Source organism: Rhinatrema bivittatum, chromosome 4 (genome assembly GCF_901001135.1).
Source record: "Rhinatrema bivittatum chromosome 4, aRhiBiv1.1, whole genome shotgun sequence".
NCBI lineage: Eukaryota > Metazoa > Chordata > Amphibia > Gymnophiona > Rhinatrematidae > Rhinatrema > Rhinatrema bivittatum.
The window spans coordinates 475,942,298-475,962,021 of record NC_042618.1 but is presented as its reverse complement, the minus strand read 5'-3'; the positions used below and the strand labels follow the sequence as shown (position 1 = coordinate 475,962,021).

The 19,724-nt window shown below is 47.4% G+C and overlaps 1 protein-coding gene across 5 annotated transcripts in view; it reads right to left on the bottom strand.

Moving 5' to 3' along the window:
* C4H12orf4 (chromosome 4 C12orf4 homolog) overlaps positions 1–19,724 on the bottom strand; it is a 188,578-nt gene that overhangs the window by 15,213 nt on the left and 153,641 nt on the right. For all 5 annotated transcript variants that reach the window (XM_029597293.1, XM_029597294.1, XM_029597292.1 and 2 more), the window contains 2 exons: positions 3,208–3,265; positions 632–699 (listed from right to left, as the gene is read on the bottom strand). In XM_029597293.1, the coding sequence (XP_029453153.1) occupies positions 632–699; positions 3,208–3,265 (126 nt within the window). The remainder of the gene's footprint in view (positions 1–631; positions 700–3,207; positions 3,266–19,724) is intronic.

Sequence of the window (19,724 nt, the reverse complement as noted above, 5' to 3'; positions counted from 1 at the left end):
TCTTCTGTTTACAAGAGCCACAATCAAGACAGTCCACGTCTGAAGAATGCTTGCCCATCCACCAAAGGTGGGAGGAGGAGATCTGGGGAGGCTGGCAGAGCCCACCCACCACCCATCGAAGAAAAAGAGAAGGCCCTGGGCAGCTACTGAAAGAGGAGGCCTGGGTGACGGGTGGAGCTCATCCCGTCATCCACCGAATAACTGGAGGAGGAGGAGGCGGCCTGCACAAGGAGAGAAACAGCCCATGGGAAGGGACAGGCGGGGGGAGATGAGGAACTGCCCACAGGGAGCGGGCAAGGGAGGTGAGACAATGCCCGAAAGGTGAGGATGAGGGAAGGGAGAGAAAGTAAGAAACAGCCAATTGAGGGGAAGAGAAGAGAAACTGCCCACAGGAAGGAAGGGCATGACCAGCTGCCCACCAATGGGGGTAGAAACAGACAGAGACCACCATGGGTTCCTCTCGGTGAAAAACAAGTTCCGCCACCCCCATGCTCACTGGGTGAAAGTTATGGGCTCACCAAAGCCATAACAATAATTAAAGGGAACATCGAGAATAAGCGGGCGATTATTCCAGCACCTCTGCATGTCTGAAGGAGGACCCTGCCAAGTAACTGCTCAAGGAATGCATCACCTGTGGCACCAGGAACTGGACTGTACGAGAAACACCTCCATCCCAGGAAGCCATTTCCATCATGAACCCTATGAAACAACAAGATAAAGATGAACAGATAAGTAGGAACCAGCCAACAGGAAAATGGGTTCTTACCTGCTAATTTTGGTTCCTGTAGTACCACGGATCAGTCCAGACCGGGGGTTGAGCCTCCTGTCCAGCAGATGGCGACAGAGAAAAACTGAAAGGGTTTCCTATATCAGGACAGAGCCTACCCTGCATCCCTTCAGTATTTCTCTGTCTCCAGCAGATGCAGGCAGCTGAACCTGCGGCTCCCTTCCATGATCCGGGTACGTACAGGGAACTGGCGTGTCCTGACTTTCATTCATCCATCCAGGGGCATTATTTTTATTAAAAATGGCAGCAACACTGCAGGAAAAGAGGGACGACCTTTATTACACCAAGGGACGGCATGGTCAGGGACCCTCCATCTCACACAAGCCCTGATTTAGGTATAGGGAACGTTGGCAACAACCTCTGGTGCCAAATTTATTTATTTTATTTTTTTACATGCGCTGGAGTGTCGCCGTCCTCTACCACACATCTAAATCCGGGCCTGCTGAGGTGAAACCGCCGCCCCCCCCAGAGATGCAACCGGAGCCAGGAAATTTAGGGTGGGGGCCTCCTGCAGCTAGCGTACCCTGACCGGTCCTGTGCTACCCCTCCCCTCGCACAGGTTTCTATGGTAACAAGAAGCCCAGGCAGAAGGAAGGGGAGGGGTGACAGCTGCAGGAGGCCCCGCCCTGACCTTCCTGCCACAAGAGGAGAAGCGGGCAGGAGCGATCGGGGAGGGGGGGTGGGATTACCCCACCTGGGGGCAGATCCCCCTCCAGTGCCTGCTGGCGCACACAACTTAAATCCGGACTTGACCTCACACAGAACGAGGAGGGGGTTGCATGGTGGTAGACGTGGAACGCCAGGGCAGCAACTCCTGACAGAACTGAAAAGCAAAACCTCTTAATATAATTTTATGGACAGAGAACAACAACAAGAAGCGAGGAATGTTACAAGACAGAAGAAAAGAAAATCCAGGATTAAGGACCGATCTGAGCGTAGAAGAAGAAGACCACCCCCAACGCCACACACTGCCTGTGACTCATCCCCCCTGGGGAGGCGTTGCCATTGTGCGGGGCTGGGAAGCCACAAATCCCAGCCCTTTTCTAGTTGATAATGAACCTGGACCTCGTTACTGCAAATCGTCAGAGAAAGCGGAATCTACAAGTATTCAGCATCCCGACACCGCTCTGGGCCACCTCGCCCCGTGCCCCGGAACGGTCATTAGGCTCTGCCGTCTCACACAATGTGGGGCCTCGTTCCCTCACTCACGGTAGCACCGCTGTGGCTCCACTGCGTCAAAGAACCGGCCAGATCCAGAGCCAAGGTCCCAGGGTCAGGGCCACCCACACCAACCTTCCCCCTCCCCTCTGTCTCAACCTCAGGTCTCTTCCACCTTAGCTGGAGGGCTAAACAGAGGGGGTGTGGGAGTGGGCATTTTAGGCCCAGGGAAGGGAAGAGTACTGTCCCTTCAAAGTCCAGCGAAAACCAAAAAAAACAATTCATCTGTCATCAAACCCCTGCCACTGCATGACCTGCTTGAGGGGAATCATTCCCACCACCAGCGCTTCCAGGAGGCAATAATAATAATAATAATAATAATAATAATAAAGGCAATCTCCAGAGCAAACCGGGAGGGTTTTGTGCTGCAGCTCTGTGGTCACCGCGTGCAGGGCAGCTCAGTACCACCCGCGGGCATTCCCCCATCATAGCCTGCCACCTGATCAAGAGACCTCTGCAGCACCGACGTGCACTCTAGGGCAGCCCACTCACCCCCTGCTTCATCACCGGGGCATGCCGCTCTCCCCCTGCCACGGCTGCACGGACAGACAGACACACACTTTCCGGCCCTTCTAAAAGTGACGGACACCTTTCCAAGCTTCGTCTTCAAGATCCTTTTAAGCCTCAGCTTCCCGCGTATTTGTTCAGATTTTCGTAGTGTTCCCCGATCATGCCCTTACACAGCGCTTCTTCCATCCCCCACTCCCATACAGGAAGATCAGCCCCTTCCCCATAGCTCTCACCGACTTGTCCTGATGGGGGTCTCAGTCAATCTGCCTGCCGGTTACTGGTTACGCTTTCTGCTCCTAACCCTGTCTCGCCTGCTCTTCTGCTGCTAGAACACCTTCCTCTGATCCTCCCTTCCCACAGCTGTGCCAGGTCACTCGCCCGCTGCTGCCGCTCCTGTACCAGGCGCCCTTCTCCCCCTCTCATTCACTCATGTCACCCACCCACCGCCCCGGTGCCAGCCCCCAGTGAGGCCAGGCGTCTCCCCTGCCAGAGGCCACTCTCGCTGCTGGCCTGCCTGGCACACTAATCCCCCTCCGGCACACGCCAGAGCCATGGATTAAACGTTCCTGCAAGGTCGCCTGGGATCTTCCGGTTGCTCATAAACGCCCAAGCACATGCAACGCGCTGCTCAATCCACAGGACAAAGATAAAACCCGGGAGGTCACGTACGGAGCGCCGTGGGCCGCGCTTACCTTTCACGCACTTGAAGACGAGTTCGGCTCTCTTTAAGCACCAGGGGATGGTCATTTCCTAGAAAGGGAAGAAAGGAGAAGCAGGTCGGAAATCCGCTCGGGGGGGGGGGGGGGGGGGGGGGGCAGAGGGGGTGCCGAAAGTCAGCAGCAGTCCCAGGACAGATTAATAAATCCTCCACAAACAGCCATTTCACTAGCTAAAGTCTGTGCTTACTTTTAGGACTTGTCTCATGTATCAGATTTTCAAAGGAAAAGCTACCCATAGAAAGGTAGGGAGATGAAGGCAGAAAAGGACCATACGTCCTATCTAGCCTGCCCAACCATAGGGGGGCAGGCAGGGACTGCACAATCAGATTTTAAAATGAAATTCTACACAGATCATTTACCCCCTGACCTAAGCACATGGCCACAAATGTTGTGAAAGTGGTAAGCAGACTTCAGACTCTTAAACCTAGCAACTCTAGCTAGATCTCTTTTAAAATTGTCCTCAAAAGGACCTTTTTACTGCCGCAGAACGCATCACAGAGCTGAGCACAGCACAGTTTGCTCTTCTGCAAAGTCACCAGCGTGCTACATCGCCATCAGTGCACTACACCAACGTGCGACACTGCCACCACCCTGCAATGTGCATTGCACCATCGGTGTGTAAAGTCACCAGCGTGCTACATCGCCATCAGTGCACTACACCAACGTGCGACACTGCCATCAGCCTACAATGTGCATTGCACCATCGGTATGTAAAGTCACCAGCGTGCTACATCGCCATCAGTGCACTACACCAACGTGCGACACTGCCATCAGCCTACAATGTGCATTGCACCATCGGTATGTAAAGTCACCAGCGTGCTACATCGCCATCAGTGCACTACACCAATGTGCGACACTGCCATCAGCCTGCAATGTGCATTGCACCATCGGTATGTAAAGTCACCAGCGTGCTACATCGCCATCAGTGCACTACACCAATGTGCGACACTGCCATCAACCTACAATGTGCATTGCACCATCGGTATGTAAAGTCACCAACGTGCTACATCGCCAACGTGCTACACTGTCATCAGCCTACAATGTGCATTGCACCTTCGGTATGTAAAGTCACCAGCGTGCTACATCACCATCAGTGCACTACACCAACGTGCTACACTGTCATCAGCCTCCAATGTGCAATTGCACCATCGGTATGTAAAGTCACCAGCGTGCTACATCGCCAACGTGCTACACTGCGCATTGCACCATCGGTATGTAAAGTCACCAGCGTGCTACATTGCCATCAGTGCACTACACCAACGTGCGACACTGCCATCAGCCTACAATGTGCATTGCACCATCGGTATGTAAAGTCACCAGCGTGCTACATTGCCATCAGTGCACTACACCAACGTGCGACACTGCCATCAGCCTACAATGTGCATTGCACCATCGGTATGTAAAGTCACCAGCGTGCTACATCGCCATCAGTGCACTGCACCAACGTGCGACACTGCCACCACCCTGCAATGTGCATTGCACCATTGGTATGTAAAGTCACCAGCGTGCTACATCGCCATCAGTGCACTACACCAATGTGCGACACTGCCATCAACCTACAATGTGCATTGCACCATCGGTATGTAAAGTCACCAACGTGCTACATCGCCAACGTGCTACACTGTCATCAGCCTACAATGTGCATTGCACCTTCGGTATGTAAAGTCACCAGCGTGCTACATCGCCAACGTGCTACACTGCGCATTGCACCATCGGTATGTAAAGTCACCAGCGTGCTACATCGCCATCAGTGCACTGCACCAACGTGCGACACTGCCACCAGCCTACAATGTGCATTACACCATCGGTATGTAAAGTCACCAGCGTGCTATATCGCCATCAGTGCACTGCACCAACGTGCGACACTGCCATCAGCCTACAATGTGCATTGCACCATTGGTATCTAAAGTCACCAGCGTGCTACATCGCCATCAGTGCACTACACCAACGTGCGACACTGCCATCAGCCTACAATGTGCATTGCACCATCGGTATCTAAAGTCACCAGCGTGCTACATCGCCATCGGTGCACTACACCAACATGCGACACTGCCATCAGCCTACAATGTGCATTGCACCATCGGTATGTAAAGTCACCAGCGTGCTACATCGCCATCAGTGCACTACACCAACGTGCGACACTGCCATCAGCCTGCAATGTGCATTGCACCATCGGTATGTAAAGTCACCAGCGTGCTACATCGCCATCAGTGCACTACACCAATGTGCGACACTGCCATCAACCTACAATGTGCATTGCACCATCGGTATGTAAAGTCGCCAGCGTGCTACATCGCCAACGTGCTACACTGTCATCAGCCTACAATGTGCATTGCACCTTCGGTATGTAAAGTCACCAGCGTGCTACATCGCCATCAGTGCACTACACCAACGTGCTACACTGTCATCAGCCTCCAATGTGCAATTGCACCATCGGTATGTAAAGTCACCAGCGTGCTACATCGCCAACGTGCTACACTGCGCATTGCACCATCGGTATGTAAAGTCACCAGCGTGCTACATCGCCATCAGTGCACTGCACCAACGTGCGACACTGCCACCAGCCTACAATGTGCATTGCACCATCGGTATGTAAAGTCACCAGCGTGCTATATCGCCATCAGTGCACTGCACCAACGTGCGACACTGCCATCAGCCTACAATGTGCATTGCACCATCGGTATCTAAATCACCAGCGTGCTACATCGCCATCAGTGCACTACACCAACGTGCGACACTGCCATCAGCCTACAATGTGCATTGCACCATCGGTATGTAAAGTCACCAGCGTGCTACATCGCCATCAGTGCACTACACCAACGTGCGACACTGCCATCAGCCTACAATGTGCATTGCACCATCGGTATGTAAAGTCACCAGCGTGCTACATCGCCATCAGTGCACTACACCAATGTGCGACACTGCCATCAGCCTGCAATGTGCATTGCACCATCGGTATGTAAAGTCACCAGCGTGCTACATCGCCATCAGTGCACTACACCAATGTGCGACACTGCCATCAACCTACAATGTGCATTGCACCATCGGTATGTAAAGTCACCAACGTGCTACATCGCCAACGTGCTACACTGTCATCAGCCTACAATGTGCATTGCACCTTCGGTATGTAAAGTCACCAGCGTGCTACATCACCATCAGTGCACTACACCAACGTGCTACACTGTCATCAGCCTCCAATGTGCAATTGCACCATCGGTATGTAAAGTCACCAGCGTGCTACATCGCCAACGTGCTACACTGCGCATTGCACCATCGGTATGTAAAGTCACCAGCGTGCTACATCGCCATCAGTGCACTACACCAACGTGCGACACTGCCATCAGCCTACAATGTGCATTGCACCATCGGTATGTAAAGTCACCAGCGTGCTACATTGCCATCAGTGCACTACACCAACGTGCGACACTGCCATCAGCCTACAATGTGCATTGCACCATCGGTATGTAAAGTCACCAGCGTGCTACATCGCCATCAGTGCACTGCACCAACGTGCGACACTGCCACCACCCTGCAATGTGCATTGCACCATCGGTATGTAAAGTCACCAGCGTGCTACATCGCCATCAGTGCACTACACCAATGTGCGACACTGCCATCAACCTACAATGTGCATTGCACCATCGGTATGTAAAGTCACCAACGTGCTACATCGCCAACGTGCTACACTGTCATCAGCCTACAATGTGCATTGCACCTTCGGTATGTAAAGTCACCAGCGTGCTACATCGCCAACGTGCTACACTGCGCATTGCACCATCGGTATGTAAAGTCACCAGCGTGCTACATCGCCATCAGTGCACTGCACCAACGTGCGACACTGCCACCAGCCTACAATGTGCATTGCACCATCGGTATGTAAAGTCACCAGCGTGCTATATCGCCATCAGTGCACTGCACCAACGTGCGACACTGCCATCAGCCTACAATGTGCATTGCACCATTGGTATCTAAAGTCACCAGCGTGCTACATCGCCATCAGTGCACTACACCAACGTGCGACACTGCCATCAGCCTACAATGTGCATTGCACCATCGGTATCTAAAGTCACCAGCGTGCTACATCGCCATCGGTGCACTACACCAACATGCGACACTGCCATCAGCCTACAATGTGCATTGCACCATCGGTATGTAAAGTCACCAGCGTGCTACATCGCCATCAGTGCACTACACCAACGTGCGACACTGCCATCAGCCTGCAATGTGCATTGCACCATCGGTATGTAAAGTCACCAGCGTGCTACATCGCCATCAGTGCACTACACCAATGTGCGACACTGCCATCAACCTACAATGTGCATTGCACCATCGGTATGTAAAGTCGCCAGCGTGCTACATCGCCAACGTGCTACACTGTCATCAGCCTACAATGTGCATTGCACCTTCGGTATGTAAAGTCACCAGCGTGCTACATCGCCATCAGTGCACTACACCAACGTGCTACACTGTCATCAGCCTCCAATGTGCAATTGCACCATCGGTATGTAAAGTCACCAGCGTGCTACATCGCCAACGTGCTACACTGCGCATTGCACCATCGGTATGTAAAGTCACCAGCGTGCTACATCGCCATCAGTGCACTGCACCAACGTGCGACACTGCCACCAGCCTACAATGTGCATTGCACCATCGGTATGTAAAGTCACCAGCGTGCTATATCGCCATCAGTGCACTGCACCAACGTGCGACACTGCCATCAGCCTACAATGTGCATTGCACCATCGGTATCTAAATCACCAGCGTGCTACATCGCCATCAGTGCACTACACCAACGTGCGACACTGCCATCAGCCTACAATGTGCATTGCACCATTGGTATCTAAAGTCACCAGCGTGCTACATCGCCATCAGTGCACTACACCAACGTGCGACACTGCCATCAGCCTACAAAGGAAAATTGGTTCTTACCTGCTAATTTTCGTTACTGTATTACCAAGGATCAGTCCAGACGGCTGGGTTGTGTCTCCCTTCCAGGGTTCAAGTAGCAGCCCTGGGATGTTTGCGGGGAAAGATTGACAGGAAAGGAGACACAACCCAGCGGTCTGGACTGATCCTGGTACGTACAGGGAATGTGCATTGCACCATCGGTATGGAAAGTCATCAGGGTGAAATATGCGCTACAACACCGTCAGCGTCTAAACATCAGCGTGCCATGACCTCCGTATGTAACAAAGCCTTCAGTGTGTTATAGCAGCAGGGTCTGACATTTGCTGGGATTTTTTTTTTTGGTAAGTGATTGACCTCCTGGGGAGATGCTGGAGGCAAACACAAAATTTCAAGAAGGCAAGGAGCAAGAAGACCTGAGGATCTTTAAGGTAACTGGAGTCCAAGGGCTGCAACATGCAGAGAACAGATGTGTCTTGCACTGCCTCTGGCTGCATTCAGAACATGTGCATTTATAACGCAGCTGCCACGTGCGCCGACAACATCAGAGGGTGGCGTGTTTGTGGGGCACTTTCTGATGGTGCAATAGAGCACCACCGAGTCCACGCTGCTTGCGCGTGTCGCCAGGTCTCAGGTTTCGTGAGAGGCAGGAGGCTGAAGGCCTAGTGCCTTCCACTCCGTGAGAAGTGCTGATGCCCCCCTACGATACACCCCTCCCCCCCCCCCCCCAGATGTGCCTTATAGCCATTAAAGCATGATTAGTGCTGGGAACAAACCCAGCAGGGCCTATCACAAGGCAGGGATTCCTTCAGAACAAGCAGCCTGTGGGATCCCAAGGCTAAGCATCCTTTGTGAAACGCACAAACAGCATGCGTCTTGCACACTCCTGCTCCTGCTGCTGGAGGGGATTTCTTTAAAGTGCCTTCCACTATTCTCTGAAGCTATTGTAACGGAAATGAGAGACAAGCAAGCTCAGATCTTAGACTTTAGAAAAAGGGGCAGACATGGGGTAAGACTCCCAGAGAAGCTGATGAGCCTCAAAGAAACAGCCCCCACGCTGCTTCTCCTAATTTTCAAGTGACACAAGCTTCTGGTGACGACGACCCCCGATGACAGTGTAGGGACAGTTCTTGGGCTGCTGTGGAGGGCTTGGACGTTTTACTCCTTGGCTCCCCATGGTCCCTTCAGGCCTGCTTAAAATGCGATGAGCTCGCTGTGCAGGTGATTTCTCTCCCGGTGGGGTGAGCACTCTGCCTCCTCTGCCCTGGCACTGGAAAATGTCCCACAGCGGGCTGCGTCTCTTCTCAGGTTTCTCAGAAGACCTACAAGAAGGCCATCATCATCATTTCTCTGCCTACTTGGTGCTCAAGCTTGTGCCAGCGCTGTACGCATCCCAAAATGGCTTTGGCCCTGTGTTTTGGCCTCAGATATAAATCAATATCTGAAAAGAAACATAAGAACATAAGAACATAAGAAATTGCCATACTGGGTCAGACCAAGGGTCCATCAAGCCCAGCATCCTGTTTCCAACAGAGGCCAATCCAGGCCATAAGAACCTGGCAAGTACCCAAAAACTAAGTCTATTCCATGTAACCATTGCTAATGGCAGTGGCTATTCTCTAAGTGAACTTAATAGCAGGTAATGGACTTCTCCTCCAAGAACTTATCCAATCCTTTTTTAAACACAGCTATACTAACTGCACGAACCACTTCCTCTGGCAACAAATTCCAGAGTTTAATTGTGCGTTGAGTAAAAAAGAACTTTCTCCGATTTGTTTCAAATGTGCCCCATGCTAACTTCATGGAGTGCCCCCTAGTCCTTCTACTATCCGAAAGAGTAAATAACCGATTCACATCTACCCGTTCTAGACCTCTCATGATTTTAAACACCTCTATCATATCCCCCCTCAGCCGTCTCTTCTCCAAGCTGAACAGCCCTAACCTCTTTAGTCTTTCCTCATAGGGGAGCTGTTCCATCCCCTTTATCATTTTGGTTGCCCTTCTCTGTACCTTCTCCATCGCAATTATATCTTTTTTGAGATGCGGCGACCAGAATTGTACACAGTATTCAAGGTGCGGTCTCACCATGGAGCGATACAGAGGCATTATGACATTTTCCGTTTTATTCACCATTCCCTTTCTAATAATTCCCAACATTCTGTTTGCTTTTTTGACTGCCGCAGCACACTGAACCGACGATTTCAATGTATTATCCACTATGACGCCTAGATCTCTTTCTTGGGTTGTAGCACCTAATATGGAACCCAACATTGTGTAATTATAGCATGCGTTATTTTTCCCTATATGCATCACCTTGCACTTATCCACATTAAATTTCATCTGCCATTATAAAGAAAAGATAATGATTTCCCTGGCTCTTAATTTTGAGGTCCATACTCAATGCGTTTGTCTGGCTAGGTTTGGCACTTAGACTGACAAATACCCGGTTTCGAAAATCCCGCTGCACTGACCATCCCTGACTTTGCCAGATAAGTATCTAGCCGGCTAGAAATGTATCTGACTAAAGTCAGGGGCAGGATCCAGCATGGAGCAGAGTTAGATGGCTATGTTGGCCAATATAGGAAGATTGGTTCTTACCTGCTAATTTCTGTTCCTGTAGTACCACAAATCAGTCCAGACCGCTGTGTTTTGCCTCCCGTCCAGCAGATGGAGACAGAGAAAATCTTTGCAGGCACCGCCTCTTACCCCGGTGTTCCACCTGCAGCTCCTCAGTATTACTCAGTACCCAATATTCACGGTTTATCCAGCTAACCTAGCTAAACAAAAGAAATATTTAAAAAATCTTAGCAGGCCAGCTGACCCCATGCACCCCCCCCCTCACCCCATTAAAATGATGTGGGGCATTGTGCACAAAGCTCTCCTCGCCCAAGTACCCCCAAAAGATCATTTTAAAGATGTAGGCCAGAAAAGTAATCGGGGGTCCGGAGCCCTCCCATGCCCCACACCAACACAGACGTATCCGCCCCACTCAGCATGCCCGAAAACCCAGGTACTCTAGAACTGCGACCCTGCAGGCCTCGGGTTTTTCGGAGGTTCTGGGTGGGTTCGTGTTGGCATGGGGGAGGGGGGGGCACGGAACACAACACCCCACATCAATTTAAAGCATTTCGTAGGATGCGGATTGGGCTGGCCCGCTGAAATATTTAAAAGAAGTTTTCTCGCTCATCACTTAACCCAAAATATTCTGAATATCTCCGGTTAAGTAGCAAATTATCTGAGTAACTGTGCATGCACAACTTTAAAAGCAGCCCGGCTGCATTCAAACATAACCGGGTAGGTTTTAAAATTATCTGGACAGATGTGGCCCCTCGTTTATCCTGCTGAATACCTGCTCTGGCTAACTTTAGTCAGATAACATGGCCGCTCACGGGCTTCCTCAATATTCATCTTTTTGTCTGGTACCCAAGTTTTATCCATATTTTTCTACCTCTGAAAGTCCCCATAACTTTAATAATCTATCAACACCATAAAACTGTATAAAGTGGTTACAGAGAACTCCAGAAAAAAAGCCACACTATAAAGCTCTACACATCACTTATAGAAAACCTCACAAACATCATAAAACTCTATAAATCAGTTACAGAGACAATCACAAAAATAATAAACCTCTATACAGTGCTTATACAGATACCCACAAGCACATTATAAAGCTCTATACAGTGCTTATACAGATACCCACAAGCATATTATATCGCTCCATGGTGAGACCGCACCTTGAATACTGTGTACAATTCTGGTCGCCGCCTCTCAAAAAAGATATAATTGCGATGGAGAAGGTACAGAGAAGGGAGACCAAAATGATAAAGGGGATGGAACAGCTCCCCTATGAGGAAAGGCTGAAGAGGTTAGGCCTGTTCAGCTTAGAGAAGAGATGGCTGAGGGGGGATATGATAGAGGTCTTTAAGATCATGAGAGGTCTTGAACGAGTAGATGTGAATCAGTTATTTACACTTTCGAATAATAGAAGGACTAAGGGGCATTCCATGAAGTTAGCAAGTAGCACATTTAAGACTAATCGGAGAAAATTCTTTTTCATTCAACACACAATAAAGCTCTGGAATTTGTTGCCAGAGGATGTGGTTAGTGCAGTTAGTGTAGCTGGGTTCAAAAAAGGTTTGGATAAGTTCTTGGAGGAGAAGTCCATTAATGGCTATTAATCAAGTTTACTTAGGGAATAGCCACTGCTATTAATTGCATCAGTAGCATGGGATCTTCTTAGTGTTTGGGTAATTGCCAGGTTCTTGTGACCTGGTTTGGCCTCTGTTGGAAACAGGATGCTGGACTTGATGGACCCTTGGTCTGACCCAGCATGGCAATTTCTTATGTTCTTATTATAAAGCTCTATATAATGCTTATACAGATACTGAACAAGCACATTATAAAGTAGGAATGTGCAGCTGGAAAATATTCATTTTTATTTCATTTTATTATTTTATTTTTTGTTTTCATTGTAATGCGCCCTAAATCAATGTAATGCGCACTGAAAATGAAAAAAACAAATGCACATGCCTATTATAAAATTCTATGATGTAATCATAGGAAATCCTGTAAACACATTAAGAAAATAAGAACATAAAATGTTGTCATACTGGGTCAGATCAAGGGTCCATCAAGCCAGCATCTTGTCTCCAACAGTCGCCAATCAAGGTCACAAGTACATGGCAAGTATCAAACATTAAAGAGATCCCATGCTACAGATGCTGGCAACCAGCAATGGCTATTTCCTATTGATTAATAGCACTTTATGGAATTCTCTTCCAGGAACTTATCCAAACCTTTTTTAAACCTAGCAACACTAACTGCATTAACCTCATCCTCTGGCAAAGAATTTCAGAGCTTAATTATGCATTGAATGAAAAAGAATTGTCTCAAATTTGTTTTAAATGTGCTACTTGCTCCTATTATCTCAAAGAGTAAGTAACCAATTTACATTTACCCAACCAATGAAACCTATCTGGTTCTCAAAGGAGGTGGCTGACAAAATAAAGGCCAAAAGAACAGTGTTCAAGAAATACAAAAGATCCCAAAGGGAGGAGCACAAAGAAGAATATCTGGTAGAACTGAGGGAGACGAAGAAATTAATCAAGACAGCAAAAAGTCAAGCGGAAGAGAAGATTGCCAAGGAGGTAAAGAGAGGTGACAACACATTTTTCAGATACATCAGTGAAAAGAGAAAAGTTCAAAGTGGTATAGTGAAATTGAAAGGTGGAAAGGATCAATGTGTGGAGAGAGACGAAGAAATGGCAGAAATATTAAATGAATACTGCAGTTCTGTGTTCACTAAAGAGGACCCTGGAGAAGGACCGTCGCTAGTTAACAAGAAACTGGAGGGGAGTGGAGTAGATGAAACTCCGTTTACAGAAGAGAATGTATGGGAAGAGCTGGAGAAACTGAAAGTGGACAAAGCCATGGGGCGTGACGAGGTTCATCCCAGGATACTGAGGGAGCTCAGAGATGTGCTGGCAGGTCCGCTGTGTGACATGTTCAATAGATCCCTAGAAACGGGAGTGGTGCCGAGTGATTGGAGGAGAGCGGTGGTGGTCCCACTTCACAAGAGTGGGAACAGAGAGGAGGCTGGTAACTACCGGCCGGTTAGCCTCACTTCAGTGGTGGAAAAAGTAATGGAGTCACTGTCGAAAGAGAGAATAGTGAACTATCTACAGTCGGGAGAATTGCTGGACCAGAGGCAGCATGGATTCACCAGGGGAAGATCCTGTCAGACAAATCTGATTGACGTTTTTGACTGGGTAACCAAGGAATTGGATCGAGGAAGAGCACTCGATGTCATCTACTTGGATTTCAGCAAAGCTTTTGATACGGTCCCGCACAGGAGACTGGTGAATAAAATGAGAAGCTTAGGAGTGAGAGCCGAGGTGGTGGCCTGGATTGCAAACTGGTTGACGGACAGAAGACAATGTGTGATGGTAAATGGAACTTACTCTGAAGAGAGAGCGGTTTTAAGTGGTGTACCGCAAGGATCGGTGTTGGGACCGGTCCTGTTCAATATCTTTGTGAGCGACATTTCGGACAGGATAGAAGGTAAGGTTTGTCTTTTTGCAGATGACACTAAGATCTGCAACAGAGTGGACACACCGGAAGGAGTGGAGAGAATGAGACGGGATTTAAGGAAGCTGGAAGAGTGGTCGAAGATATGGCAGCTGAGATTCAATGCCAAGAAGTGCAGACTCATGCATATGGGGAGTGGAAATCCGAATGAACTGTATTCGATGGCGGGAGAAAGGCTGATGTGCACGGAGCAGGAGAGAGACCTTGGGGTGATAGTGTCTAATGATCTGAAGTCTGCGAAACAATGTGACAAGGCGATAGCTAAAGCCAGAAGAATGCTGGGCTGTACAGAGAGAGGAATATTGAGTAAGTAAAGGGAAGTAATTATCCCCTTGTAGAGGTCCTTGGTAAGGCCTCACCTGGAGTACTGTGTTCAGTTCTGGAGACTGTATCTACAAAGAGACAGAGACAAGATTGAAGCGGTACAGAGAAGGGCGACCAGAAAGGTGGAAGGTCTTCATCAAATGACTTATGAGGAGAGAATGAAGATTCTAAATATGTATACCCTGGAGGAAAGGAGGAGCAGAGGTGATATGATACAGACTTTCAGATACTTGAAAGGTTTTAATGATCCAAAGACAACGACAAACCTTTTCCGTCGGAAAAAAATCAACAGAACCAGAGGTCACGATTTGAAGCTCCAGGAAGGAAGACTCAGAACCAATGTCAGGAAGTATTTCTTCACGGAGAGGGTGGTGGATGCCTGGAATGCCCTTCCGGAGGAAGTGGTGAAGACCAGAATTGTGAAGGACTTCAAAGGGGCATGGGATAAACACTGTGGATCCATAAACTCTAGAGGACGTGAATGAGGAGTGGGTGGCTCGCGGGAATGAGGGCTACTACCTGGAGATAATACCCATATTCAATAAACATACACACGGTTAATGCGACTCCAACATTGCTCTAAGCTTCAACGGCAAGAGGTAATGTGGAAAAAAGGATATGCATTCACAAAAAAGCGGGGAGTAGCTTGCTTGTTACGGTGGTTACTAACCCCAAACCAAATAAGCCTGATACTTCACTTTCAATACATATCCAGCATAGATCTCTGCTTCAACGACAGGGGGGATGAAGAAAAGTGGATCTATATACAGACAACAACCAACAAGGACTGAATTACATAGTCTGGGTAAACAAATAAGCATGGGTGTAGCTTGCTTATTGCGGCGGTTACTACTCCTAACTAATTAAGCTAGATATTTCACTTAGATGCAGTTCCAACACTGCTCTCTACATTAATGGTGGGGGTGGAAGGGAAATAGAACCAAAAGGTTACTAAGAGCCAAGAGAAACAGATAAGTATGAGAAGAAAAAAAAAGTGTGAAGCTTGCTGGGCAGACTGGATGGGCCGTTTGGTCTTCTTCTGCCATTCTTTCTATGTTTCTCTGTTTCAATGAGACCTTTCATGATTTCGTAGACCTCTATCATATCTCCCCCTTAGCCGTCTCTTCTCCAAACTGAACAGCCTTAAACTCTTTAGCCTTTCCTCAAGGGGAGCAATTCCATCGCTTTTATCATTCTGGTCGCCCTTCTCTGTATCTTTTCCAATGCAACTAAATCTTTTTTAAGATGCGGCGACCAGAACTGCACAAAGTACTCCAAGTGGGGACTCACTCTGGAGCAATATAGAGATATTATGACATCCATCGTTTTATTCGCCATTCCCTTCCTAATAATTCCTAACATTCTGTTTGCTTTTTTGACTGCTGCAGCACACTGAACCGATGATTTCAATGTGTTATCCACTATGACGCCTAGATCTCTTTCCTGGTTGGTAGCTCCTAATATTGAAACATAGAAACATAGAAATGATGGCAGAAGAAGACCAAACGGCCCATCCAGTCTGCCCAGCAAGTTTCGCACTTTTTTTTCTCTCATATTTATCTGTTACTCTTGGCTCTAAGTAACCCTTGGTTCTATTTCCCTTCCACCCCCACCATTAATGCAAAGAGCAGTGTTGGAGCTGCATCTAAGTGAAATATCTAGCTTAATTAGTTAGGGGTAGTAACCGCCGCAATATGGAACCTAACATTGTGTAACTACAGCAATGGTTATTTTTCCCTATATGCAACATCTTGCACTTGTCCACATTAAATTTCATCTGCCATTTGGATGCCCAATCTTCCATTTTCCCAAGGTTCTCCTGCAATTTATCACAATCCGCTCATGATTTAACTACTCTGAATAATTTTGTATCATCCACAAATTGATCACCTCACTCATTTCCAGATCATTTATAAATATATTGAAAAGCAATGGTCCAAGTACATATCCCCGAGGCACTCCACTGTTTACCCTTTTCCACTGAGAAAATTGGCCATTTAATCCTACTCTCTGTTTCCTGTTTTTTTAACCAGTTTGTAATCCACACAAGGACATCGCCTCCTATGCCATGACTTTTTAGTTTTCTTAGAAACCTCTCATGAGGGTCTTTGTCAAATGCCTTCTGAAAATCCAAAACCACTACATCTACCAGTTCACCTTTATCCATGTTTAACTCCTTCAAAAAAAGTAGCAGATTTGTGAGCAAAACTTCCCTTGGTAAATCCTTGCTGATTGTGTCCCATTAAACCATATCTATATGTTTTGTGATTTTTTTTTCTTTAGAATAGTTTCCACAATTTTTTCTGGCACCAAAGTCAGGCTCACTGGTCTATAGTTCCCCGGATCACCTGAAGCCCTTTTAATATATTGGGATTACATTTGCCACTCTCCAATCTCAGGTACAATGGATGATTTTTAATGATAGATTATAAATTTCATTTTGAGTTCCTTCAGAACCCTGGGGTGTATACCATCAGGTCCAGGTGATTTGCTACTCCTTCAGTTTGTCAATCTGGATTATTATATTTTCCAAGTTCACAGTAATTTGGTTCAGTTCATCGTAATCATTACCCTTGAAAACTGTCTCCAGAATAGGTATTTCCCAACATCCTCATCAGTAAACACTGAAACAAAGAATTAATTTAGTCTTTCCGCAATGGTCTTATCTTCACTATGTGCCCCTTTAATGGTCCAACCGACTCTCTTGCAGGTTTCCTGCTTTGGATATACTTTTTAAAGTTTTTCTTATGAGTTTTTGCCTCTATGGCCAACTTCTTTTCAAATTCTCTTTCAACCTGTCTTATCAATGTTTTACATTTAACCTGACAATGCTTATGCTTTTTCCTATTTCTTTAGATGGATCCTTCTTCCAATTTTTAAGGAAGTTTTTTGGGCTAAAAAGCTCACCTTTTAACCATGCTATTTATCATTTGGCCTTCCTTCCACTTTTCTTAATGTGTGGAATACATATGGACTGCGCTTCTAAGATGGTATTTTTTAAAACAATGTCCACGTCTGTTGTACGCTCTTAATCTCTGCAGCTGCACCTTTCAATTTTTTTTTCTATTTTCCTCATTTTATCAAAGTTTCCCTTTTGAAAGTTTAGTGCTAGAGATGTAGATTTACTATTTGGCCCCCTTCCAGTCATTAAGTCTGGGATTAAATGTAAAAAAACCCCATAAATCCATTCAAAAACCCCATAATTATATTTATTTATTTAAATCTTTTTCTATACCGTTGTTAAGGTGGGTACCGTCACAACGGTTTACAGTAAGGCACAAAAAGTAATGCTATTAAAATCTATCAGTTTACACAGGTGTCATAAGGTTCGGTAACATAGTTTTTAATCAATGCTAGTTGTTAAATGAATGTGAACACTTTAATGTCCAGGTCAATTCTGTAGCAGTTTTGAGTCTAGGACTCATTCTATAAATGTAATTTATCCTTTAGTGATTAATTCTATTAAAAACTACACCCTTAGTGATTCCTGTTTGTGTGGGTGTTTATTGTTTGTACCTTGCACTTCCCCGGTGTGAACCTTGCATTTCCCTGGTTTCTATTCTCCCTTCTCTTTTTGAAAAGCTTGTTTAAATAGCCAAGTTTTTAGATTTTTAAGGACCTTTCTGTGCAATATAAGGAGTTATTTTTAATAGCCCACCTAGATACAAGGTCTGCCAGTACCTCTGCATCCGGTAGACAATTTTCAAAGAAAAACTGTGCAGATAAGATTTTCTTTGGGAATTTGAGTTTGCAGGTTCATGGACATCAACAAAGTCCCTAAAGATTTTGTACCTCATTATTCTGTGGGCAAAGGAAAGGGGAAAAAAGTGCATGCACATGTTTGAAAATGTCATTCCACACGTGTCCCTTCCTCTCCAGATGTAAACAGCACCCTTTTTATGTGGCTAAATGTATGGGCATTGTGACTTCTGTGCAGACTTTGCAGCCAGATAAATGAAATTGTGCAGGCAATGCATTCTGGGGTAATTCTGCGCAGACCGTGTAGTTGTAAAGGACACAGGTCCTTTGTGCACTGAAAGTTACCGTGTTCTCTGCACCTGCTCCTTGTGCGGGTGGCCTAGGGCAAGAAGGGTGCAAAATAACACGTGTACTGCCTCCTTGTAAGCCGAGGAAGGGCTGGGGAAGCAACAGCCTGCACTCTTAGCTGGATGAAGCAGGGCCATCCTCATCTACCTGGGTTAATGGAGTTGAAAATTGCCTTCTTAAATGGTCGGCGATGTAACTCCATGGAACCGTAGAATCATCCGAGAAAGTAAGCATATGTGCTTTTTGTCCTGACTAAGCCTCGCTCTGAAACGTGGCAAGCATTCGCAGGTTAGTGCGTGGAATGCCGAAGGGAGATGATCAGGGATGCCAACTGTCAGGAGATTTACTGACAGGAAAGAAAAAAATTGAACAAAAAGATGACGTCAGCAGAAATGTCAGGAGTGACGAGTCTTGTGCCTTCAGTGCTGGGGGGCTCAGGCTCTGCGAAGCTGCGTTACTCGGGAATCAGGGATTGAGTCTCCATGCACGAAACGGAGATGGTAAACGTGTAAAAATCTAACAGACTGTCTGTCAGTAAACAAGTGTCATGAGTTGGCAACCCTGGATAAGGGGACGAAAACAATTCCATATCCTACGTAAAGCCTTGTGCAGCGGCCTAACTTCTCCTACACCGGCACAACTCTGGCTGGAGAGGGCCCCAGAGCAGTCAGATATTAAAGGGAACTTCTCCAACCGTGGAGATAAGACAGGTGAGTCCTTTACAAGAAGCCCTGCCAGCAGGTCACTGATTTGGGGGGAGCATACGAAATACAAAGCAGGTAGGGAACTGGTGTCTTTACTGGCCTGCCTGTGAAACTCTCTTTCAAAAATAATCATCCATAACCTGAAAGGGCGCGTGACCGGCTGATTCTTCAGAAAGGATAATTCTATTTAAACTGGAGGGGCAGGAGGGGCACGTCGAGTGCAGCTGGTCTGTATACGTCCTAACAAACCTGAAACACTGGCTCTCAGGAACCAGGACGGCTCGGACTTCAACAGACCTGTCCGGCTGGGTCACCAAGGAGAGAGGCTCCTTCTTACCCAGGTCAAGCAACTCACTTGCCTCTCTGTGGAGCTCCACAAACCACTTGGCCCAGCAGTGAAAGGGCTCAGAAGCGACTTCAGGA